The sequence below is a fragment of the Grus americana genome, chromosome 2 (assembly GCF_028858705.1).
Source record: "Grus americana isolate bGruAme1 chromosome 2, bGruAme1.mat, whole genome shotgun sequence".
NCBI classification, from domain to species: Eukaryota; Metazoa; Chordata; class Aves; order Gruiformes; family Gruidae; genus Grus; species Grus americana.
This window is the reverse complement of record NC_072853.1, coordinates 108,522,250-108,549,407: the sequence shown is the minus strand read 5'-3', so window position 1 is coordinate 108,549,407 and position 27,158 is coordinate 108,522,250. Positions and strand designations below refer to the sequence as shown.

Sequence of the window (27,158 nt, the reverse complement as noted above, 5' to 3'; positions counted from 1 at the left end):
AAAAGGACAGCAATTAATTCCTAGGTGCTCTTAAGAAAATAGTGAACAGGGTGTGTTATATTAACTTTACTGAGATTTGGGACAAAATTAATTTAAAATGTTCCTTTGAATATTTCAAGGTAAAATAATCAACAGCATTTTGTATGCTTTTCACAAGTATTTTCCAATATTTATCTTCATTTTATATTAAAATCTTAACACTTTTCATTTATAGATTACTTTTGAAGTATGACATAATTCTGAATATCTTGGAAAGGAAAAACCCTCTTTCTAAGTATTGTTGCATTAAAATGCCTTGGACATGAATTCAGACATCAAATCATATCAATTCTTATATTAACAAGCAGGCTGAGAAATTACATATTTCAGGGTTCTGTTTCTGAGCAGACTTTAAATCTTAAATTTTCACACAGTTTACACAGCTTTTGCAAATAAATGGTACTGTCAAGTAGACTGATCGCCTCAGTGACCTTATAAAGAAAACGAATGCTCCAGGCTAGTCATAGTAAAAGAAAAAAGGGAAAACAAAGAATTTATTGGATACTAGCACTATGAAAAAAGAACTAAAACAGACACAAGGACCTACAGAATAAAAGTTATCATAAATAAGAAACTAAAAGTTTCAGGTCATATTTCCATTAAACTCACAAGCAGCTATAAATAGCTAGTCCTAGTTTTCTGAAGCGGCCAAGTGTTCTTTTTCGCTGTTTTCCTTTTGTTGGTTTAGTTTTGAATCTCTGTTTTTCACCCCGAGTTTTCCACGTGCTCAAATGCCCCATCTGTGTTGCCATGAGGGTTTGACTAATCTAACTCTTAGTCATTCATAGAATGTTCACTGCAATCTCTTTTCGTAAATACTAAGCACTCCTTATACCTTCCCTAGCTGGCTGCAAAGAAAAATGATTTATCAGTTAACAAAATGACGGTAACAACATAAGAATTTACTTCACTTAAAAATGTCGTATCAAATTCATGTGTATATATTGCACAAAGCAATAGAGAGCAAGAAGTATTACTGAAAAAATGGAAAATCGAAAAATAGTAATTAAAAGAAAAACAAACTCAACAATATCATATGTCGTAATTGTCGTTCTATCTTAGAAAGTTCACTTAAGAGGTCACTTTTTGCACCGGTACTTTTCATTGAAATCTGGAAATGTGACCAACTAGCCAAACTCTTCTCTCAGCTCTGTTCTTGCAGTTTCAAATAATTCAGCCTTCTAGGTGATCACTTAAACTGACACAGCTTGCTCACAATCCGCCTGGGGTGCAAGCAGGAGCAGAATCTGCTCTACAGTTGAGGACCTTCAGTTAGGAGTTTCTACTCCTGCCACGAAACTCTCAGCAGCTGCACATTTAGTCTAGGCGGCACTTCGGAGACACGAGGCAGGGGCAGCAAACCTGCAAAGTGTCTAAGCAGCTTCATAGTGGTCCTAAGCATATACATAATAATAAAGATGAGCAAAATAAAATCAGCACAAAATAAACTAGCAAAGCCTACCCAGCTTTGACTTTAAGAATCCTAAATTGGAACATGTGGATGTACTTAATGCATCAGTGACATCAAACCATGTTTGCTTATTTTTTCCAAATACTAAGTCTTCAAAAACTGAGATAAGTGGCTCACAGTGTTCATAAAAATGATTTGACCTGAGTGGAATAGATACTGCTGATGGTGTAAGGAAAAAAAGACGGCAATAAGAAGCAAGGTGAAAGTCGCGAAGCGCACAGACACATTAGCATGCTGAACTTTTCAAACAGTGACAAAATTATTCTTACAGTGCCTGTTTCTTCAATGCAATATCAGATAGAATTTCTGCACAGGCTCTAATGAACCATGACCTAAAATCAAGTTATCCTTGTGTGAGGCTAAAAGTACTGTATGTTATAGTGTAGCTTAATGCAAAATGCACGTGTAAAGAATATATTTTGTTCAAAAATAGAAGAATTATACCTGCCTTTCCACATGTGCAGATTGACTTTTTTGAATTTTTCTTTTTCATTTCGTGATCGTATATTATTCCTGGGAGATAGTTTTCATTTCTACCTATGATTAATTTAGGCTTCCAAAATTGTAGTACGTTTTTGAGAGATGTCTTTGGACCTATTTTGCCAATAACAAAAAACAGGCATTTAATTCAACCTGTGCTGTTTTAATCTATTCCATTAACGAAGAAGTGAAGAAGTGAACAAAAGAATCTTTTCTGAAAATAATGACAATTATACACATAGTGTCATTGTTGTTGACATTCCCTAGTATTTATTAAGGAATCTGTAATATTAATGGATAACTGGAATGGTTCTGTTTTTTAAAAAAAAAGTTCAATTCAAAGCTATCCAGTACAGTGAATTAGCACCTAATTGCTTGCAGGGGATCAGCTAAATGTAGTCATTAAAGTTAGGCAGGGTCCCCACTGAGCAGTTTTCACCAGTCTTGTTTTTCAGAGGTTCTGAGCCATTGACTTCAGTTTGAAAGTGTTCCTAGCCTTTCTTTATAAACCATTCCCTTTGATTTTAAGGACCAGATAGAGGTCAGGAAAAATCTCCTGACAGGCAAACACAGGATAATCCTTATCCAGAGCAAGTTGTGACTTGCTTTGATTCACCACAAGAGGCTGCAGATGCAGATATATAATGTACAGGTTCAAAAAGGAATTAGGCAAATTTATGGGCAGTGGATTTATAAACAGACACTAACAGAAATAGGCAGAAATATACCCTGTAGCATCCTTAACACAGTGAATTTATGCTGAGGGAGTGCAAAGATAATCAATCACAATAGCCAAACTCAGATCTTTTCTCTAAATATTGCCTCCCATGGCCTCAGTTTGACACAGAACTCCAGGTGAGACAAGCCATGTTCTTAGCAGTGCTGCCAGCATTAATTTCTGTTGCTATTCTTCCCAAAATAAAGTGCTAGGAATGGGAAAGAGCTGGAACAGAGAACCGAGGAAAGAGCCTTGGATAGTCACCACTGTTGCTCCTTTTTTTCCAGAAGTTGGAAAAGATGCATAAGGGTAATTGCTGGAATGGAGAACAGCCTCCTCCCCTTCGGCAGAAGCAACACGCTTCCAGTCTTCCTTCTGTAGCCATAGAAGTCACCCAGGCTTTGCACATCCTCGTTGCAAAAAGCGCTGTCTTTTTATGAAGGAAGAATGAAGAGACTGGAGGAAAATTTGCTACGGGGAGGAGGTGGTGAACTAAAGAGAAGCATTTAGCTTCTCCAGGTAGTTTACAAATAAGAACTACAGTCATCAGCCCTCTGAGGGCTGTATTGTGAATGGAGAGCGCCATGGAGCATCTGTCCACTTTATTCACTTCCCTAATCTGAGTTCTCTCGGTATTGCAGCTTCAGTTGCTGGCACTGAACAGCTTTGAAACAACACCCCTAAAATGTTGAAAGTAACACCATTTTTATTAATCAGTTGCATTTAAAAATAATAAAACCAATTGGTTTTATTAAATGCTCAGTAGAATATAAAGTGTGCTTTCAAAAGTTATACATTTTGAGACTGTTTGGCTACATTAGAAAGAAATATATTATTGACTGTTAAGAGTTCTGTTCATACTACATTAACTTTGGTTTGGTGTGTTTTTATGTTAAATGAAATGGTTCACACAATGATACATTTGTGAGATGAAAAAGGAATCGCTTTTTTATGACACTGGAAGATCTGTGAGAATATAAAGTTCCCTTAGTCCTTCACATTTTTCTGAATATCCTGTAGCACTTCTTGGTAGAAATCACTTATGACCAGATTCTTTACATACTTTGATTTAGTAACTGCAAATCTGGACTAACATTGTACATGGATTTAAATAAGAACTCATATTTTGCATTAATATTAATCAACATCCAGCACTGCAAAGCCATTGCAACCATTGTTAACTGTATTGCATGTAAACGTTAAAGGTGCGTATGTGTGTGTGAGAGAGAGAGGGAGCTGAATCTCTAAAAATATGGTGTGAATTTGTTGTTCTGGCTATACTCCTATGTCCACATGGCTCATTACAATAAGATCAGCCATTTTGCCCTTAGAAAGCTGTTCTCACACCACAGCTATTAACTTTGTAAGGTTAATGAACCTCCTAAAAACAGGGTATCTTTGTCCATTTTCTTGGTATCCACATCTTGATACCATCATTACTTTTCTGCTAAGTGACTGAATAATAAGCACACAACACCTTGCAAGTGGCTTCTCATCAAGAAGGCAAATGGAAAGGCATCCTGGTCATAACTTAGTAAACATAAACACTTCCTACAGCAGCCTTCAAAGGAGAGCTGTTTTGTGCCCAAAGAGCAGTTCTGCATCAAAACTTTATTTTAAGCAAAATCCCAAGGCAGGGAGAGAGTATCTGTCCTGCTCCTTCTTCTCATGATGCTATTTGGCCACAAAAGCTTGGGGGAAAAAACAGACAGACAATCAATGACAACAACAAAAAAGCTATCCTATGACACAAAATTTGTTCCTATGGTAAGAAAAGATAACTTCAAAACCAGAAGAAGTATCTTCTGGTATTACTTGTCATCGTATTACACTTGACAACTTTTATATAACTTTTTCCCTCTACTGTTTTTTTGTCCTTAAACTGAATTTGTACACTTTTAATGCCATAAGACCAATAGTGTTTATATTTTAGCAGAATAATCAGGTCTGATAAAATAGTCTGATTCTTAGAATTATATCCGTTAATGATCAGTCTTCGCGTTGGAGTGCACTACTACTTCAACCCTTTCCAAAAGCTTCCAAAGCAGAAAAAAATAAGCAAAGGGCTCTAAAGCAGAAGGATTCACATCCTCAAAAGGAGACTATAGAGCTATAAACCAGGGCGAAATATGAGAGGGGAAGAATGATCCTATTTCTAAATACTTTTTTACCTGCATGATACATCCTTCTCCCTTCAAGCCTTTCTTTTCTATTGTTCTTTTAGTCTCTCCAGTGCAGGGTTTTACTATTTGTTATGCCCAGTCATAGTGGTGTCTGCAATATGTCTGCATGGCATTCCTGATTTGGAGCTTATGAACTCTAGACGAAATGCTGCTCTTCTTTTTCTTGGCTAACATGAAGCAGAATGGCCACAAAGGGCTGTTCTCATTGGGCTGGCACAGAGCGATGGGACACAACAGGATCTGCCCGCCTTTTTCTTTTATTAACCACAGACTGTCAAGGAGCTCCAGAGCCTCTCGTATGGACCACTGTGGTGCAGGGTGGTCTGGTGTGAGGCTCATCCTATTCCAGTGCATGAGGTTATGTCCTAATGGAAAGTCTGCCCCAGTGCATGGTAGCCGGCGAATGAGAGCTGTCTACTAAGAGCCCCTCTGTTGTAAGCCCTAGCACAATATGCTGGGCACTTACAGACTGTTGGTGGTGTCCAGAAGGGCAATGCTGGGATTACTGGTTGTGGGGATGGCTGCCTGAGTATGTGCTGAATGCAAACCTCTTAAAAACATATGTTCCCTCCTTGACCTTTCTGGAAATTTAATCATGTGCATTAATAACTTCCTAAATCCATTTCTGTTCCTAAGCCTGTGGGTAGGTCTTTTCTTCAGAATGAAGAAGCATGTGTCCAGCCGGGGCCAGTTACCTAGCTAGTGCATATGCACACTGAAAACAATAGATGTGAAAAATGGCTCTGTCTACTCTGTCTATGCTAGACTACATTCTGGGATTAAAACTGTATGCCATTTGTCATTTAAATGATTTAAAACGTGCCTTGTTTGTGTCTGTCATAGTGGTCTGTGACACACATCACTATAGTCTGTAATTCTGCTAGCACTTTCATCTGCTTTAATCGTTTCTACCTGTTTCTGAATTTTTAATCCTCTTTTTGATAATTCTAAGTAATTTATATTTTCTTCTGGTGCTTTAGTAGTTTTGCTTCCCAGTGAGGTGCTTGCTGACCAAATCGTGCGGTCCTTCACTGGACAGAAAGGGTGTAAACAAAAAGAATTTTGACTAACAGTCAAAACTACAGCATTTCCACTGCAGCATAAAAACTAACTTCAGAGATGAGAGGGAAAAAAAACACAATAGGAGATTCAAATATTATTAATGCTGTAGTTATATCCTGTATCAATAAAAGTGATTCTGTCTTTCACTGTGGAAAGATAACATTTACCCTTACATGCTTATTAAATAATCTTTTGGAAGACAGGGCTACGTTCTCTCATATCTGAGAGATTCTATTGCAGGTTGGAAATGCTGCCGCAGCATTCACATGACATACTCTTCTAACTCACTGCGCTTAGTTCCATGATAATCAAGTCACAGAAGCTAAAATGACCAATTTAGAGTCTAGAATCAAGTCACACTATTACCATACCCATTGCATTAGCGCCAGAGCTGAATGGTCATACTGTGCAGCATAGTAACATCTAATAAAAACCTTCAGCCGCCACGAATTTTTCACATTACTGTATTTTCAGTAGTGTTATTTTATATGATGTTTAACAATTCAAAAGCATTGAACCAAGCAAGTGTTTTCAGAGAGCTGTGTTTTTTCAGGTTTTGGTGGTTTTTTAACATGTGTGCAGCTATTTGGTTGCTCTCTCTGTTTCTGGAATTTAATTTTCTTTATAGTTCCATGTGAATTACTTTCAACATCTAAGTAGATTTATGGTCTAGATGATCAAATCTAATTGTGAAATGGCTATTTTTAGGATTATGGATGTAGTTTTTTGGACATACATGTGAGATGCACAAACAGAAAATTATGAAAAGTAGAATATCTATTATGTAGGATTTTACTTGTAAAATTTATTAATACATGAATTCCATGCAAATAGCTTCATTTCATTTAATGAGAAAATACCAGCAGCAGATTAGATGAGGGAAAAAGACATTCTAAAGAACTGTATTTATAGGCTGAGTTCAATCATGTTTTCTAAATGTGAAAAATCACCGAGATAAGTACATTGAGATGGATTGAGTTACTCACATGGATTTGAAGTTAAGCTCATATTTAAGTGTCTTGCTGAACTAGAGGAATAAAAAGAAAGTTTTGAGTAAGGGCGTTTTTTCAAATTAGAAATTGGAGGGGGTTTATTTATTTATTTACACATAAGAGGCTGAGTTAGTCCAAAAGCATATGAAATAAATTTAGAGCAGTATATGAAAATACCAACATACAGACCCAATGCCAAGAAATATGATTATATCAAAGTTCAGATCACCTTTGCTCAAGTATTAAATAAAAATAATTTATACATTTTTTAAATATGTTAAGATTGTTTTGGAGTTTGCTAATATCCCTTTACGCTTCGCTTTGGACCAGCTGGAGAGAGCATGATGAACATGTTTGTTTTTTCAGTGACGACAGATTAATTTCCAATTAAAAGCTGTTATTTAAAAAAAAAAAAAATGAATGCATCTTTCTGTGCAGCATTTGTGGTAAAATATTGAATAATCCATCTGATAGCTTACTATATGAATTTGAAAGTAATTGAAAATAATTATGGAACCTGCCCACATATTTTTATTGTATAAACTGAGAACAATTAAAAAGCTAAACAAAGAGCATAGAAGATAAAAAAGATATTTAATTAATTTCAATCATTATAAATTGCGTGAATACAGAAAAGAAAATGTGTTTTGTTTACCTGGCAAGGTCCTTTGAGTTGCTCAATAATAATGAATGGATTTCTTTCCCAGAAATGCAGGATGGCTGTCCAGTTATGTGTTGTTAGCATCTGCATATTAAACACCTGAGCCTCATTAATACATTATGGAGCTCTACCTCTTTGATGCATCTTAACCTTGCATTTTCATTCCTTGCAGAAGGGAATCCATATACCTGGTGGGTTGGAAAAGCCAACGAGAAGCACTACTACTGGGGCGGATCTGGACCTGGCATTCAAAAATGTGCTTGCGGCATCGAACGTAACTGTACTGATCCCAAGTACTACTGCAACTGTGATGCTGATTATAAGCAATGGTGAGTGGTTAACAAGAAGGCAGGGTGAGAATGACCAGAATCTCTTAACTTTTACAACACTGCCAAGATTTTGAATTTTTGTTTATATGTTTCCTTTTTTACCAAAGAACAAAGGCAAAAATGTTACATTTGTGATCCCTCCTGCAAAGTATCTACCGGTCTCTTCATTTCCATTTTATTCACAGTATCTGTGACTGTCAGATATAAGGAGTATATGTATGTTTTCAAGTCAACTGAGCTATAGAAAAGAATGCTAAAATTGTAAGGTCAAGTCCTAGTAGGAAAGGCTGGCATTTTGGCTGCCCATGCAACTTTGCCTCCATCATATTACAATACAATATTTAATTTTATCTCTGCAACTTCATTTTCCCCCCAGAATCTCTCCCTTTTGGAGTACTATTGATGCATTTCCCTGTAGAATGTGAGAGACATGAGTTGAAAACACTCATCTAGTGACTCCAACCCTCATTATCCATCTTTCATGAGAAAAATGTCTTAAGAACTAAGCTTAAAGAGTATTATGAAATGAAGCTCTGTATTTCAGAGGAAGCTACTGCACTTTGCATGAGATAATTATTCATTGGTCTGTTGGTTGAGAATACAAACCTATAGCCCGTTTGGGATGACACAGTGAGAATTGTTTCTAGTTTCTTCTCTAATAAATAGTTATTGATTCATCCCAGGTGGAACAATTTTAACAGAGGGACTGAGGAAGTCCTACCCCAGAGTATTTTACAGCCTGGTAACAGGGGCAGTCTGCTGTGAGGTAATTGATGTGGGTTTAAATCCCTTCAGGCAGAAAAGAGAATTAAACCTACATCTCTAATATTCCCCATAAACACTCTAACAGTGAACCTACTGTGTAAAGATCATCATCATTTTGTGTGAGACCCTCTCTGTGCTCTTAGAACACTTCATTTGTAAGCTTTAACAGTTTGTGTCTCTTTTGTCACAACAGGCAGCATCATATTTTACATGGTATGCAATGTTCAGTGACCAACTGGAACCATACTTTTATGAACACTTTTCCAGTAATAGCAACCTGTTGGTAATTGAATCAATACTGGCTTATAAACCATTTTGTGTTAATTGAGAAATTCACACAGTTGTTAATGAATATAGAGCTACAGAACTCTAATGGTATGTCAGGGATTTTAAAAAAAAAAAAGTATGGAGAATCACAGAACCTACGAAGAGATGGGAGAGTCACAGACTAGTTGAGGTTGGACGGGACCTCAGAGTTCATCTAGTCCAACCCCCCTGCTCAAGCACGGTCACCTAGGGACAGTTGCCCAGGACCATGTCTAGACAGCTTTTGAATATCTCCAAGGATGGAGACTCTGCAGCTTCCCTGGGCAACCTGTGCCAGTTCTCAGTCACCCTCACAGGGAAACAGAGTTTCCTGATGTTCAGAGGGAACCTCCTGTGTTTCAGTTGGTGCTCATTGCCTCTGGTCCTGTCAGTGGGCACCACTGAAAGGAGTCTGGCTCCCTCTTCTTTGCACCTTCCCTTCAGGTATTTATACACATTGATGAGATCCCCCTGAGCCTTCTCTTCTCCAGGCTGAACAGTCTTCTTCTCCAGCTCTCTCAGCTTCTCTTCATAGGAGGCTTGCTCCAGTCCCTTCATCATCTTAATGGCTCTTCATTGGACTCTCTGCAGTAATTCCATGTCTCTCTTGTACTGGGGAGCCCAGAACTGGACACAGCACTCAAGGTGTGGCCTCGCCAGTGCTAAGCAGAGGGGAAGGATCACCTCCCTCGACCTGCTTACAATACTTTGCCTAAGGTAGCCCAGGCCTTCTTTGCCGCAAGGGCACACTGCTGTCTCATGTGCAATTTGGAATCCACCAGGACCCCCAGGGCCTTTTCTGCCAAGTTGCTTCCCAGCTGGGTGGCTGCCAGCGTGTACTGGTACATGGGGTTGTTTTTCCCCAAGTGCAAGGCTTTACACTTTTCCCTGTGGAACTTCATGATATTGCTGTGAGCCCATTTCTCCAGATTGTCAAGGTCCCTTTGGATGGCAGCACAACCCTCTCAGCCACTCCTCCCAGTTTGGTGTCATCTGCAAGAATGAAGTATGACAAATACAAAATTGGAGTAAGAAAGGAAATCTTCCAGGCCATGCAAAACCGACAGATTGGGATGTGGGAAATCAAACATTGCCACAGACGTTGCCACCCTAAGCTTTGACATTGTTAGGGTAGTATGCTGTTTGCTATGATATAGGGTGAACTACAGACCACACAGATAGAGAAGTCAATATTGGAGACAGAGGAATTATACAGAGAGTGACTCAAACATAGGCACTAGAGCAGTGTGGCAGGAGGGAGGTAGATTTGATTCTGTGACAAAATGGTAACGATAAAAGGAAGATATTGTAATAATAATTACGATAATGGCAGAATTAGGAGCACTTAGGGTTTTCATTGCTTGAGGCACTGGATGCGTATCCATGAATAATAGTCTCTGTGCCATATGTTGACTGTTTTCTTTTATGCTGAGGGAAATGCATGGGGGAATAGCATTGACTTCTGATCTCTTCTTGTGGCTTCTCTAAGAGTTACAGATGATAATTTAATAAGCAGTGTTCACTCAATAATCTTTTTCTGTAACCTCTACACCCCCTATATACACCAAGATTATATGGAATGTACTAATACATAAATACAATTATTCGATTTTTTTAAATCTGAAGTAAGATTATGACCATAATAGATATACAACTGTTTGCTCAGAACTTGAAACAAGAAGACATTTATATAGTATTTCTCTGGATATATATCAGAGTTTTTTTCAGGAAAACTACTGTATATTACAGTAGGACAATTTATGAAAAAAGTTATACAACTGGATATTATATTTTAATCTGTGGTATGTGTAAATCACAAGAGGAAATGAAAGCCTCATTATAGTCTTTAAGGACATTTTGTTCAAGATTCATTTTTGCAGTTCAGTTTTGGCAGAATCTAGCCCATTCCAAAGTCATACCTTTTGAGGTTTGGAATTAGTCTGAGGAGTCCAAGTTAGGAATTTTCTCTAGCCAGGTTGATTGGTACCTAAAAAGCAAGTGAGCTCCAGAGGTGAGGAGACCTCACTGACTTCAGTTACCAGGGGCAGAATGTTAACTAGGACCTCAGCGCATCCATGATCAACTCTGGTGACAGCAAAACAGCTCCTGGTTTGGATGACAGTATCTGCAACAGCACTTTTAGAGAATTGCCATTACCAGATAGAGTCAGCCAGTAGTAGCAATGGGAGCCTGGAAAGGGCAGAGGCCATTGAGAGGCTCAGAGAGGCATCCAGTTGCTGTGAAAGCATGCATCATGGAATCATAGAATCATAGAATGGTTTGGGTTGGAAGGGACCTCAAAGATCATCTAGTTCCAACCCCCCTGCCATGGGCAGGCACACCCTCCACTAGATCACATTGCCCAAAGCCCCATCCAATCTGGCCTTGAACACTTCCAGGGATGGGGCCTCCACAACCTCTTTGGGCAACCTGTTCCAGTGCCTCACCACCCTCACAGTAAAGAATTTCTTTCTAACATCTAACCTAAATCGACCCTCCTTCAGCTTAAACCCATTACCCCTTGTCCTGTCACTACACTCCCTGATAAAAAGTCCCTCACCATCTTTCCTGTAGGCCCCCTTCAGGTACTGGAAGGCTGCAATTGGGTCTCCCCGGAGCCTTCTCTTCTCCAGGCTGAACAATCCCAACTCTCTCAGCCTGTCCTCATAGGAGAGGTGCTCCAGCCCTCTGATTGTCTTTGTGGCCCTCCTCTGGACTCTCTCCAACAGCTCAATGTCTCTCTTGTACTGGGGCATCCATCACATCCATTCAAACTTTGCTTTTGCATATACAACTTTGCATATGCCAACTGTTACATAAACTATAGTATATCTTCTCATCCATAGAGGTAAAAAAGTGTTAGCTTAGGAATATTGGGAGCATTGCTTTGCTACAGAGGAGAGCACAATGCAAGGATCCCCAAGCAAGGACTGACTGAGATAACTCCAGAGCTAAAATCCGGGCATCATGACATAGACACTAGTAAGTCTTTTTAATAGAGTTACATGGGTATTCCAGCACAGTGTGGGAATTACTATTAGTACAGGGATCTTTGCAGCTTATGATGAGCAGGCAGGTCTCAACTCAGAGAATGACAAAGTGGCTTGCCACAGCTGTCACCCGAGCTCATCAGCACAACTTAATTTTAGAAGAACTTACAGTCCTCTTAAACAGAAGGGCTGAGTAAGTGCCAAACTGAGGCTGAGAGGCCAGGTGGGACTTTAGTAGTAATTGTATATCTTGGCCGTAGCTGGGGGCACTGCATTTGATCATGGTATGCTCACAATGATTTTCTGCTCCTGCCCAGACAATGTGTAAAAAGTTTATATCTGATTTTTATTTTTTGGGGGAGGGGGAATGGGGAGACACAGTGGGGAGAAGGCAGTAGCTTGTATTAGAAAAGGTAAAGAAGTAAAATGGGAGAAGTCTACTGAGTGGAAATGAAAGGTGAAGAAGAGAGGGATTCAGTGCAGAGATTCAGATTTTGAAGTGCAGGGTGCTCTCTTTAAAGGAGATTGGGGTGCCACTGAAGAGTGGGTCAGGCTGAATCAGAATGATGTAGTGTAGGTAGAATATTGTCTGCAATTTTTATTGTAGAATTTAGAAATTGTGTTAGAAATGAAGAAAGGAATTGCAGTTTGATGAACGATCTGATAGCGAAGGCAGTAGAATGCTCCCCTGGAGAACTGGATTCTAACTCTGCCTCTGGAACTACACTCCTGCATGATGCTTGCCAAATTTCATAAGCCATTCCTTCACAGATCAGTCATTAGTTTGATCCCAGTTTTCTGGGTACCTAACTGAAAACCCAGAAGTCAAGTCTATAGAAATACTGAATATTCACAGCTGCAACTGGAATAAGTGATCACTCTCTCTGAATGTATCTAATGCTGTCCTCCAAAACAAAACAAAGCAAAATGCCTGTAGGCATCTCAGTTTGAGCACTAAAAATGTGTGTGCTTTTAACCTTAACATCTTTCAGCCTTAACGTCCAATCTGTAGAACGGAGATGTTGCCAGATACTCACCTCACAAAGGTATTGCAAAGATAGATAGATTTATGAAGCAATCATCTACTGTAGTAATGAACACGATAGAAAATCCAATGAGGAAATGCAGTCTTTATAGAAAGAGTTGAAATATGTATTAAATATAAAATCGTGTCCACATATTGAAGCATGAGAGTAAATTAGGATATTGAGCAGTGCAGTGTTTTACTAAATGAGTATTGTCTGCCTCCTGTACTGAATAATCCTGCTGGAGCCGTCTGGAAAAAATAATAATCAGTGACCAGTCAAGGACTGTATCATGGCAATAGGTACAGGGGACAAATTAAAGCTCTGTAAGCAGCCTGAAATATTTGTTCTTCTGAAATTTTGTGTTTGATTTGATTTTTTTTTACCAAGTATATGAGTAATTTTGTATAAGTACAGAACCAGCTGTGTTAATTATGGACTCAGTTACAATGCAATTTTTTCCCAGGGACTAGCTTACACCATAGACTTGGTATACCTTAAATCTGGATGGTTTGTCTATTAATGCTTTTTAAAAGCAACGTCAAGAGCAACGTTAAGTGCAACTTTAAGAGCAACTTTACACCTTGTCTCTCTGAATAAAATAGAAAAGAGCATTCTGTAAGTTGCAGAGCTAGTTAGCACATGCCTGATGTGTTGGTTATCAGGCCCAGAAGGTAGATAAGCCGAACGGTAGATAGTGACAGGGAATATAAGATACAGAATTCAAATTTATGTGTATTTGCACACATCATCTAAAATAGAACCTGATTCTTAAGAGAAGCCCATGTTGTTGCTGCAATGTAAATATTAAGTAATCATTTCTGCCATGATAAAGAAACAAAAACACAGGTGGGAAGAGCATCACCCAGAGCGATCCTACCAAAATGAACCTTAGTCCCAAATTATCCATGATTTTTACCAAAATGAAATTAATTCAGAGGTAAATGAATCAGATTATTAAAAAAAGGTTAGTTTTGCTTGCTAGCAAAGATCATTTATTAAAGAGTGTGTGGTTGACATTCAAAGTCAAATTGCCTCAATCTTGAGAGAATAAACTCTACTGAGGTTGCTGTTGTTAGTAGCAAGAAATTCTCTGGGTTGCTGTTAAATAAAACCTTCTTCAAATGAGTAATTTTAGGTAAAATGTAAGGCTTTTTGAAAAAAAAATCTTATTTGAATAAAAACGTTATTATTATTATTACCATTTATGCAGTTCTTTAAAAAATGGCTGGCATTGTACAGATAGCCAAACTGTACCAAGTAGCAAATGTAAAGATCTGCAAAGAAATGTTTGTTCTTACACTCCTTTGACCCTAAAGTCAGTTAAACACGCAGATTGGCCAAAGTTTCTACACCACAGGCTCCTTATTTTTTCTTAAGTAGCAGCCACAATATGTGAGAAGATGTAATATGATGCTGTGTGTGGATTTTAACACTTCCTGACGAGGATATGCTTCAGGTTACAACACAGGGCACAGACTTCACTGCCGACTATTGATGTGACTGCTAATCTTTGAAGAACTATTTGGTGGCCCTAAAGATGATCAAAAGGGATTAAGGAGAATTTGAAGGTAACAGTGGTTTGGACAAATGGAGGAAATGAGCAATGAAAGCAGAAAGAGGGAGCCTCATTTTCTTGTTTATCTTCTGTCACAGTTTGGAAATTAAAGTTTCTTTCTGCAGAGCCTGCAAAATTACTCTGGTTTTGTGAGGTCTTTGCCAGAACGCTCTGCAGGATACATTGCCTCTTCCCTTCACAACTCTTCTCCTGCAATGGGGGTTTCAGAAGAAAGTTTCAGGTCATGGGAAAGAGAATTAAACAGGGCTCAGATTGATGTGAGTTGTTTGAGTGACAGGAATATGGGTGGATGTTGAAATGCCAGCCTGTGGCTGTGGCAATGACAGGTAGGTCATTTGTAGCCAGATTTAACAGGATATTAAAGGCTCCTGGAGCTATTGGTAGACATCAAGGCTTAAGTATAGTACGTACCAATTCCCATTGAACTAACTGGTATTTCAGTTCCTGACTCCCTTACGCACTTTTGAAAATCCATCTGCCCTTTAACCTTGTGCACTCTCAGTAACAGAGCTGCTGATGCAGAGAGAACTGGCAAGTTGCATGATGCTGGCTCCTCCTGTTCTTCATTAGAAGCTGCTAACAATGTCTTTGGGTATTTTTTTACCATTACTTTCCCACCTAGGCAGCAACTGGAGTTTCCACAGAGGTGTTATGTGATCAGAAGTGATTGGGTTATACATTCTCTGTGGAAAAAAATCCAAAACCAAAACGCAAACTGAGAACTTATCATTGGCTCTACTTGATTATATTTTGATTGAATTTACTTAGTATTTGTAGCATTATGTAGAGAAATCTTGAAGAAGTAAAAGGGATCAAATATGAATATACCTAAAAGAACGTGAAAGACTATAGAAGTTGCAGTGAGGAACATGCATGACTATAAACATCATATATATATATATATATGAAAAATTTCCAATTTAACCAGACAGATTGACTGCATACAAAAATCAAGTATTTATGTAACATAGCCATATGTTTAAGCAGTACCTGGCAAAACACATTTTTGCTGAAATACAGAGGCCTGTATTTAACATGAGAACATACTGGTTTGTATTACATGAAAGCAGAAAAGAAAAAAAATTAAAAAGGTAAGATTTGTGATGTCCTGCCATTTTGCTTGGCGTCTGATAAAGATGATTAATTTTTTAGAATTAAACCACACCACTTTGAAAACTGTAATTCAACATTTTTTGCAGAGCTTAAATGCCATCTTCAAATTGACAGACCAGAAAACACAATTAGTAGTTGTGGTTTGTGTTGTAATTGTGTGTAGTAATTACATCTGTTCACCATATAAAAGTTGAAATATCAAAACTTATTTTTTAGTTATGCTTAAGAAATAAACTACTTCTTTGGGTGAAGGCAGGGAAGCTTAGCTGACAACTTGCATTACTTCATACGGTTGTTTTTCTTGTACTCTTACAAATCCAGATAGCCTTTTGCAGGTTTTTCAGGTTACCTTTCAGAGTTCCTCTGTACATTGACGTTGGCATCTAGCGTTAAGATAATTCTGGTCAATCAAAATTTAGCACTATGACAGTATGTAATGGCACAGAATAAAAATCTGCATGAAGAGGGACACTAAAGACAGAGAGTCAACCATTCAAACCTTAGGAAATGTTAGATTTAATACAGCTGGGTAGTACTTTTATTCTGAATGATTGATAGATTTGAGCTAAAACTTTCAGCAACGGAACAGCAGGTAGCCAGAAGCCAGGAAGTTCATTCCTACAGGTTACAGTTTGGCCATTAAAACTACTCTAGGAGGGAAAAGGGTATTAAAAGGCTGGGTATTAAAAGGCTGGGTATTAAATAGGCTGCTGCCTGTTCTGCATTTCTCAGCTGTGCTGATCAGCTGTAACTGGTGTGCAATATTGAAACAGAGTTTGCATGCCAAAAAATGTGGAATCTTCCCGTTAAGTGAATTCTCTCCTCTTTTTTTATAACCTGTTCTGTATTTTCTTTTATAGAAACTATATGTGCCTTGTGTTTGCCCATTATGCATTCCTGTTTTCTGCTTCCCCCACAAGAAAAGGCTGAATGTTTTTGTTACTGATAGCAACAGATTAAGAGTTTGGGAGATGGAAATGATAAAGTGGAGAGATGAACTCCATCCAGCGCTTGTCCATGCTACAAGTGTGCTAGTGGCACCTTTCAAATTCTCCTTTACTTGTGCCGCAGACCAGGGCTCTGTTAGACAAGGTTGTTTACAAACACAAAAGGGCTGGTTTTTTTCCTCGGTGTCCATACTATCATAAATGCTTACATAAGACTAATGTGAGTGATGTAAAAATTAATTGGAGGGCAGATGACAGGCATAGCATCTCTTGCACAATAAGTGTTCAGGCTATGGGTTTTATGTAGACTTTGAAGGACAGTACCTGCTGCCCTGGAGTTATCCCTAATGTTTGTGTTGTGTTGCTAACGCACAGCCCAGAGCTGGCAGCTCTAGTCCAGGATCCAGGCAAACCCAGGATCACCTAGATTGCTCTTTCTCCTTTAGAGATGTTCCATGCAAGTACTGACAGCAGCCGTATGTCTGCAGTTCACAGGACCTGACAGATTTGCAGCCTGAACTAATACAGGTTGAGGGCATTAGGAGTTTGGGGATTCAGTGAATTGTGAAACATGCAAACATTACTCCTGTTTTCTCTCTGTTCCCTCCTGTATTATTTGCCTTTGGGACTGGACTGCGGCCTTGTTTGTAACAAACTGATACCACTTGACGTTTAGCTGTCATTCTGCTCATTGACATTAAAGTGTTTCCATTAATGCTTGTGGCTCAGGGCAGTGACCAAAGAGCTGAGGAGCCAAGTCTTAGCTTTCTCCAAAACTGAAAACACAAGAAAACGTGGACATTGATGTGACATGAAATAACTGTTTGGCAGTCTGCCTTATCTTGGTTAAAATGGCACCTTCTTACTTGATGTTATATATTCAGTCCTGTGCGCTTATTTTACAGTTACTATGATTTTTCATCCCACGAGCAATACAAAACTAGCATAGCCGAGGATGAGGAAACAGGAATCTGTACTTCTTCTGCATTTGAGCGGAGTCTTTTACCTTGCTGCGTATGTAAAAATGGTTGAGCAACCTGTGAAGGATGAAGATGATTCCCATTTGACTTTAGTTTCATTCATCATTCAGTGCTAGCACTAATGAATGAACTGAAAGGGGAGAGTGATGACAAGATGTTATCCTTGTTTATTAATTTGCTCCATAAATAGCTGCTGCCGACCTCACTTCTGAGTGTTGCTGTTCAGGTTTTCCTGTGTTCAGCTGACCTCAGTTCCAGTAGTCACAGACAGCTGGTCTCATCCAGATCTTTTTAAGTTACAGAATCACTCAACAGCAGCACTGAAAAAAGTCTGTCGGAATTAGGTGTCTGTAATTATTACTCTCTGGGATATTCTTGCTATTTTTAGAAACATCCCATTGTTTTCAGAGTATTCTAAGAAATTTGTGAGAGGCTTATGAATTAACAGGTGAAAATGCAGACATATGATTTTTTTTTCTACCATACAGATGATTTAAAATATAATTCCCAGCATATTTGTATTCTTTTGGTTATTAAACTTCATTATTAGTGTGAGTGACAAATCAAGTGACCAAGAACAAAAATGTCTGCTATGTCTTGCCTAGAAGCATACAGTATTTTTAGTCTGAATGAAAAGCTTATGGTCTTAACTTTAAAGTAAATGACCTTACTGTCACAGCTTGCAGGTAAGGGCAGAGTAAGCTGAGCACTGTGCACTGCAGAACTTCCAGCTGTCAATTATTTTCTCCTCCTCCTCTTCCTCCTCCTTTTATTTGTGTGCTAACTTAAAGACTAATGACTCTGCCCTCAGTGTGGTGCTATGAAGATGAAATCGCCCCAGTGCTGACCAGCCCAATGTATTTCACTCAGCACCTGACACTGCTTAGCGCTTGGAGAGAGTGCTTTGCTTTTCTTCTTAAATTGTAGGACTCCTCTGACTTTTTTTTCTGAATCAGTGCAGTCCTCTGTAGAAGATCTGAAATATGTGAGAACCTGCGTTTTAGGGTAGATGAAGACTGCAGTGCGTGCTTGGCTGTTATTACTATTAGCAGTCATATTTTAGCTGAAACAATCACAAGAGAGTCCATCAGGCTGCAGGTATTAAGCCTGTGGCATAAACAAAAGATTTATCTGTTTTCACTGTTTGTTCTTTGGTGTACCTATATATATATATATATATATATATGTATAAGGAGGAGAGAGGAAATAATCGGGGCGGGGCGGGGGGAGGGACTGGAAGGAAAGAGGGAAGGGAGGGATGGAGGCAGGGAAGAGAGATACCAGAAACCCTTAAGATACATTTTTTGTATCAGGTCCCGGACTTGATGGGGATATTTTCTTCAGAGCCACTAATCAAAATACCATGTCAGTTCATCACTCAGGTAGTTGCAAAACTTCAGCATTTAGAGGAAGAATTCTTTGTCCTTTTCTTATTTTGCCCAGCAGATTCTTAGCACTGCAAAAGACCTGATAAAGAAAAATTTAAAAAAAAAAAAAAAAGGCAAGAGTGACCTGCAATATTGCTGTTTGCCTGGGAACTGTTGTTATATGCATAGTGCATTATTTTACTTTAAAGAGTAAGGTTGCTTGCACTGTGATAAACATTCAAAGCAATCCAGTAACCTCTCATGAAGTCTGCAAATTAAGCAATAAAGGCAATGCTTCTAACACCAAGAGAAAAGGGAGAAACTGCTTTAATTTCTTTTTCTGTAGTTAGACTTGTAAAAGAAGTTTAAATTCTATAAATTGTTTTAATATTGTGGACCAGGTGGGGTTTCATCTTAGTTACTATTCATGTCTCCCTCCTGTTTTGTTTTGTTTTGTTTGGGGTTTTTTTTTGGGTGGGTGTTCGTGTGTGTTGCATAATCATTGAATGCCCCAAGCTTTCCAAATTACTACTTATCTGTAATTAATCATGGCTAGACATTTTGTCCCAGCTGCACCCTCCTCCCCACCCCAATTCTCCAGCTATTTTTCTTTCCTCTGCCTCCTGTTCATATGCAGAATACTATAGTGATGAAAATTAGTAAATGTAGGAAAGAGGATCCCTGGAGATCCCTCAAAGTTTATAAAAGCTATCTGAGTATGGAATGGAGACTTTGTAAATCAGGTCCAAGGTAATTTGTTGCATTTTTATCTCATGTTGTTTTCAACAGTCTTTAAATTGGCATTAAAATGCTACATGGATTCTTTACATTAAAAATGTGTCTATATGAGCAAGCTTGCTGATGGGATTCATATGGCTTTTTCATATTTTGCTGAAGAATAAGTGTTTTACTGGAAAAAACCAATATCTCAGGACAGCTAATAATGTATATTCCTTTATATTATACAGTTGCCTTTATTAAAGTACCCGAGTATATATATATTTATTTCTATAAATTTTTAAAAAGAAAGTAGAGCCAAATGAAAATGAAGAAAAATCCGATTTCCAAACAAGTAGGCAAATACAAAGACAATAAGATAAAATCTGCTGGCAGTGTTAGAAAATGTGATGAAGAAAAAATACAGCAAATGTAAAAACCTATATCTATCATGCAAATGTTTTGTGTTGTCACTGGAAAAGCATAAATGAATTTGCAGTTATTATTTCTATGAAACAGAAATATTTAAATGCTATCACTAAACAAGTAATCTCATGTCTAAAACCAGGTACTTGCTGGGTATGACATAAAATGTCATAATAACATTTAACAGTCAACAGTTTGACTGTTGAGTTAAAACATTTTGCAAAGGAGTATGAATTTAAGTATCTCATGTCAAATTTAAGATATTTATCCATTGTTCCTGAAAGAACATCATATCAGAAATGTTTAAAGGATTTTATAAGACCCAGGAATCAAATCCAAACTCCTAATTCGCACAGCACGCTTACCAATAATACTTTTAAAACTGACATTCTCTCCCACTGCCATTTTATTCAGTAAATAAGCCCAGAACAAGAAGTTTTTAATCACTGACATTAAAAGCAGAGAAACTGTGAGTTCTTTTAAGGATCATGAAAAAAGCCAACAAAATAGATAACATCAACTGGTGTAAATCAAGATAGCACATAGATGATGGCAAAGGTGAACAGAAAGCTCAGAAATACCAGTTTTAGCTTTATTAATATAATTTTGTTAACTGTTAAATTACCATATGTGATGATTGTGAAGCAGAACAGGATAAACAGGAAATAACATCGTCTTCTGTTCTGAAAGCTGGGGAAAAGCAAAAAGACATTTGGAATAAAGATAAATATTGACTTGCTTAACTCTAAGGTAAAGAACTGGGGAGATCATTGAGGAAACTCAGCTGGGCAGCAGAAGCTTAAGTTTATTAAATACTTTTGCTAAAGACAGATCAATTCAGACTCTTCAAGGATGGTTAGGTTTTGCACTATACTCATCTATACATACATGCGCTCATCAGATCACAGAGTAATTCAGTCTGGAAGTGGCCTCCAGGCATCACCTAGTCTGACCTGCTCCTCAGAGCCGATGGAATCGGCAGCAGAGGGCTGCATCCATTTGAATCCTGAACACCTCCAAGGATGGACTTCCCAGAATCCCTCTGGACAACCTGTGCCAGTGTTTGACAGCTGTCGTGATGAAAAAATTTTCCTTATATCTAATTGGAATTTCCCATGCTTCAGCTTGAGTTGGTGTGGTGGGTTGACCCTGGCTGGAGGCCAGGTGCCCACCAGAGCCGCTCTCTCACTCCCCTCATTCACTACACAGGGGAGAAAAGGTATAACGAAATGCTTGTGGGTCGAGATAAGGACAGGGAGAGATCACTCACTAATTGTTGTCACGAGCAAAACAGACCGAACTTAGAGAGGGAATTCATCTGATTTATTACTAGGCAAAACATAGTAGAGGAATGAGAAAATAAAATCAACTCTTAAAACACCTCCCCCCACCCCTCCCATCTTCCCGGGCTCAACTTCACTCCCAGCTTCAACCTTCCCCCCCTCAGCGGCACAGGGGGACAGGGAATGGGGGTTACGGTCAGTTCATCACATGTTGTTTCTGCTGCTTCTTCGTCCTCAGGGGGAGGACTCCTCTCATCGTTCCCCTGCTCCAGCATGGAGTCCCTCTCACGGGGTGCAGACCCTCAGGAGCAAACTGCTCCAGCATGGGGTCCCCCACGGGGTCACAAGTCCTGCCAGCAAACCTGCCCTGGCGTGGGCTCCTCTCTCCACGGGTCCACCGGTCCAGCGAGGAACTTGCTCCAGTGTGGGCTTCCCACGGGGTCACAGCCTCCTTCCAGTGCCTCCACCTGCTCCGGCGTGGGGTCCTCCACGGGCTGCAGGTGGAATCTCTACACCCCCTCATCCTTCCTCCATGGGCTGCAGGGGGACAGCCTGCTTCACCATGGTCTTCACCATGGGCTGCAGGGGGATCTCTGCTCTGGTGCCTGGAGCACCTCTTCCCCCTCCATCTGCACTGACCTTGGTGTCTGCAGAGTTTCTTACATCTTCTCACTCCTCTCTCCGGCTGCAAAAGCTCTCCCTAAGTGTTTTTCTTCTTCTTAAATATGTTATCACAGAGGCACTGATTGGCTTGGCCTTGGCCAGCAGTGGGTCCGTCTTAGAGCTGGCTGGCATTGGCTCTGTCAGACACAGGGGAAGCTTCTGGCAGCTTCTCACAGAAGCCACCCCTGTAGCCCCCCCGCTACCAAAACCTTGCCACGTAAACCCAACACAGTTGGTTACCTCTTTGTATGTATATTTACATGTATGCATGGGTGTGTGTACATATATCTATAAACACACATAGCTTGTAATGTGGAGTTCATGTAGGGACCCTTTCAAAGACTGCAAAGTGTGACTTAAACCAGCTATTGCTGACTAAATCAGGTATTTCTAACAACCTTTTGTAGAACTGGATATCTTCCCTGTTGCCACAGAAGAGCATTATAGTTATAGAGATGATGAAAAAAACTGAAGTAGGTAAAGGCATTGAGAGTTACTGCACACTCCAAATGCATGCTTCAGATTTTAATTTAATATTTTCTACTAATATTTGCTAAACGACGTGCTGTTTACGTGTTGATACATTTTTGCCTATCAGGGGATGTAGCAAAAAAATAGACCAAAAAATAAAAAAACCCCACCTCAGTAAGGAGGAAGAAGAATGGCATCTGGAAACATCTTCTCTTCTGCTTGGCAACTGGCTTTGTTTCTTAGACAAATTCACAGTTTTCTGGTGGACTATGAGTTGGTTCACTTTCTGTATCTTTTAAGTGGTCTAAACAAGCTGCAGTTTTTGTAAAATTCAGGGTCTGTTTCTTCCCTGGCTCTGTGTTAGTTTTGCTCTTGCCATCTGCAAAACATTATGATATATATATTATAAGGAATCAAAATGTAGGCAAAACATGATTTTGGTCTTGCTTTCATTGTCATAGTTCAGCTTCAGTTGCTAAATAAGTTGCGTGTTTTTTGTATGCCTCTGCTTACTCTGGTATTTTACTAAGTAAAATATTTATGCTAATTCAGTCATTTAACTAAGAGATTTTTATATAGAGCACTTATTTGTAGGTGGTATGTGTAACGATGTGTGAATGAAATAGTTCAAGTTTGTAGAGAGAAAGGGATATGCTGATCGTTATCTCTCTAGTTATGTCTTTGGGTTAGTTGTACAATGAAGAAAATCGTGCGTTTGGATTTTTAGCCTACCAACTCAACCTTTGTGCAGAAATGTGTATGGTAACATCTACACAAAGACTATTAAGATCTAAGTTTTATAAAAGGCCTTATACACAGTTGTTTTGGTGGAGATTTGTCATCTGACCTTCATACAAAGGGAATTTATGGTGTTCTCAGAAAAATGATTTGAGACTTTTCATTCTGGGTGTGCAGAATGACAGGAAGTCAGAGATGGCTGACAACAGACAACTCTTTCTTATGCCTCCTCTACTTACAAGAATAGATTTGCCAAAAAAATGAAAGAGAAAATTGAGCAACTGAGCTGTTGTAGTCAGAATCTAGTAATGAGGGAAGTCACAAAATCTATGAAAAGGGAGTTGAAACTATACAGACACAATTGTTAATCTGAGACATCTTTGTAAACTCTCCTATGAAGAGAATTCAAAACCCCCAATATTTCCATCTCCATTTTATAACAGAAAACAACAAAAGAAAATGATAAAAATGAAGAAGATACAGTATGATTTAATTAGAGGATAGGTGAAAAGTGGAAGAGGTGAAGAGGGAAAAATGTGAGGCTTGTGAGAAAGTGGAACAGCAGGAGCAAGATATTGAGGATTATCATATGTGGGAATTCAGTCACAGGGAGATCAGTCTTTGGCAGAAACTCATCCTAAAATGGCTAATACTTCTAATAGTTAGCTGTTAACATTGGCATTAGTTTGACAGTTTCTGTATATCATTGTATCGTATTATGTATGCACACTGTGAAAAAGCAGACAAATGGAAATCAGATAATTTAGTATCATAATCATTTAGAGGAAGTACTGGCTTTCCTTGTGGTCATGAAAGACCAAATATAATAACAGGTCATTATTGATCCTCACTGGGATCTTGGGCTGTATTGCATTAAAAGAAAATAATTAATAATTGTCAATGTAAGTAATGCAATTCTCATATGCTTTCCTCAGAGGAGAAACAGTTGTACTGACAACTGTGGTGGGTTGACCCTGGCTGGAGGCCAGACGCCCACCAGAGCCGCTCTATCACTCCCCTCATTCACTACACAGGGGAGAAAAGGTACAACGAAAAGCTTGTGGGTCGAGATAAGGACAGGGAGAGATCACTCACCAATTATCGTTACGAGCAAACCAGACTGAACTTAGAGAGGAAATTAATCTAATTTATTACTAAGCAAAACAGAGTAGAGGAATGAGAAATAAAATCAACTCTTAAAACACCTCCCCCCACCCCTCCCATCTTCCCGGGCTCAACTTCACTCCCGGCTTCAGCCTCCACCCCCCCCAGCAGCACAGGGGGACGGGGAATGGGGGTTACGGTCAGTTCATCACACATTGTTTCTGCCGCTTCTCCATCCTCAGGGGGAGGACTCCTCTCATCGTTCCCCTGCTCCAGCATGGAGTCCCTCTCACGGGAGACAGTCGTTCACAAACTGCTCCAGTATGGGTCTCTCCCACAGGGTGCAGACCTTCAGGAGCAAACTGCTCCAGCATGGGGTCCCCCACAGGGTCACAAGTCCTGCCAGCAAACCTGCCCTGGCGTGGGCTCCTCTCTCCACGGGTCCACAGGTCCTGCCAGGAGCTTGCTCCAGTGTGGGCTTCCCACGGGGCCACAGCCTCCTTCCAGTGCCTCCACCTGCTCCGGCGTGGGGTCCTCCACGGGCTGCAGGTGGAATCTCTACACCCCCTCATCCTTCCTCCATGGGCTGCAGGGGGACAGCCTGCTTCACCATGGGCTTCACCATGGGCTGCAGGGGGATCTCTGCTCTGGCGCCTGGAGCACCTCCTCCCCCTCCTTCTGCACTGACCTTGGTGTCTGCAGAGTTTCTTACATCTTCTCACTCCTCTCTCCGGCTGCAAAAGCTCTCCCTAACTTGTTTTTTCCCTTCTTAAATATGTTATCACAGAGGTGCTGATTGGCTTGGCCTTGGCCAGCAGCGGGTCCATCTTGGAGCCGGTTGGCATTGGCTCTGTCAGACACAGGGGAAGCTTCTGGCAGCTTCTCGCAGAAGCCACCCGTGTAGCCCCCCCCCGCTACCAAAACCTTGCCATGCAAACCCAACACATCATAAAATAAATCTTTGTTATAAGAGTAATATTTGATAGCAAAGTCTCAGGACTGATATGTATCACTTCCGGGTTTCATCCACTATCATCTCTATTTCAGAAGAATGCCAACAATATTGTACAGAAACTTATCCTCTGCTTGTATTTTTGAATATTTGCAATTTCTGCTTATTTTCTAGAAAAGTATATTAAAATTATTTTTATTACTTACCTTAAAACGAATTATGTTAGTGGCTTCAGTTGAAGAGGTATTAATAGCATATTCTGTATTTTATGGGTTTCTACTCCTAAAACCAAAAAGATCCCAATATCAGCTCCAAATTTTTTGAAAATTAGAGATTGGTTTAAATGAAGAGCTTACTGTCTGTCTCGACCACAAAGAAACACAAATACATTGCATCTTGATAAAAACATTTGTTAGGCACTCTGTAAAATACTTGCTAGCTGCGACCAGGAATACTTGTGCAACTCACTTGTATTTGGAAATACCAAAGATAAGTCATAGATGTTCAAAAGGAAATACAAGCCACTGGCTAATGATGCTCCCTTTACCATTGTTTCAGGTTTTCCACTATGGTCAATCAATACCGTAGCATGAGAGTCCTACTCCTGAAGGGCTCAGAGGTCTCCTTTATCTAGTTACAGACATGTGCAGAAGTTACAGATGTGACAATTCCACTTCTTCTCAATCACTTGTCCACTTAGCATCTTCACTTTTGTCACAGTAGGAAGAAGGCTTGTTTCACCAGGTGGAAATATGACAGGGTGAAACCTCTCTGAAAACTCCCAAAGTTGTTTAAATAAAATATATATTTGAACTTTCTATAATGGACCTTACTAAACACTGGGCTGGAAGTATTTAGATTAAAAAACTGTATTTTGAAATGATCTCTAATAATATAGACTATACAAATTCATTTGGAAGAAAACCAGCTTTATCCAAAGGACAGCATATTCAAAACATTAGGAAATTGATTCCATTTCTCATCATGGGCAATAGAAATGCATCGTTAATATAGAGAATGGAGAATGCATTTCCCCGCTATTTAGGACTTTATGGCAGGCTCCAGGGCTGAAGATTTTGAGGGAGATTCTATTAGCACTGCTGCATGCTATTACTTCTTTAGAAAAGGGATTGCCACTAAAACTGCAAAGAACGAAAACTGACATTCAGCATAATTTTGTGTTTCTTGGAGAACTGCATCAATTTTTTTTTAATCTATGATGTCACATACATCTTCTCCTTCAATCTAGACACTTCATGTAACTTTAGATGCTAAGGCAGATATCCTTGTCATCTTTACACATAAATATCCTCAATTTTTTCTTGCCAAAAAGACCTCAAAGATCTGATTTGACAGTAAGGCCTGTCATCTTCACAAACTACGAATTATTTTTTGGTAGACGCTTAGTTGGGGACCAGTACTTATTTTATGCTTGGTATTTGTAAGGATAATAGAGTGAATAATGATTAGAAATGTTTTCTACTGTCATTCAGGATTTCCTGGAAAACAAGGTGGGTAACCATATCTCAAGGATTCTCAACACAAAAAGATGTGAATAATGCATAATAGAACTGCTAGAATGCATACTGACTTTTATTTTAATTACAACTCCCTAGAAAAGACCTAATTTCAAGGAAGTGCAAGTTTCATGGAGGTAGTAAATCATCTAATCTTCTATTTTGTTAAATCTTTTTCATCTTCAGTCAAGGAAGCGAACACGAAACAGAAATGGGGAATGGAGTCAATTGCAAGTCTTGTGACAGTATAAATTGAAGGATGAAAGCTGCAGGCTGCCCC

General features: G+C 39.2%; 1 protein-coding gene across 2 annotated transcripts in view; it reads left to right on the top strand.

The window, feature by feature from the left end:
- CNTNAP2 (contactin associated protein 2) overlaps positions 1-27,158 on the top strand; it is a 1,227,525-nt gene that overhangs the window by 1,002,240 nt on the left and 198,127 nt on the right. For both annotated transcript variants that reach the window (XM_054815498.1, XM_054815497.1), the window contains exon 14: positions 7,779-7,935. In XM_054815498.1, the coding sequence (XP_054671473.1) occupies positions 7,779-7,935 (157 nt within the window). The remainder of the gene's footprint in view (positions 1-7,778; positions 7,936-27,158) is intronic.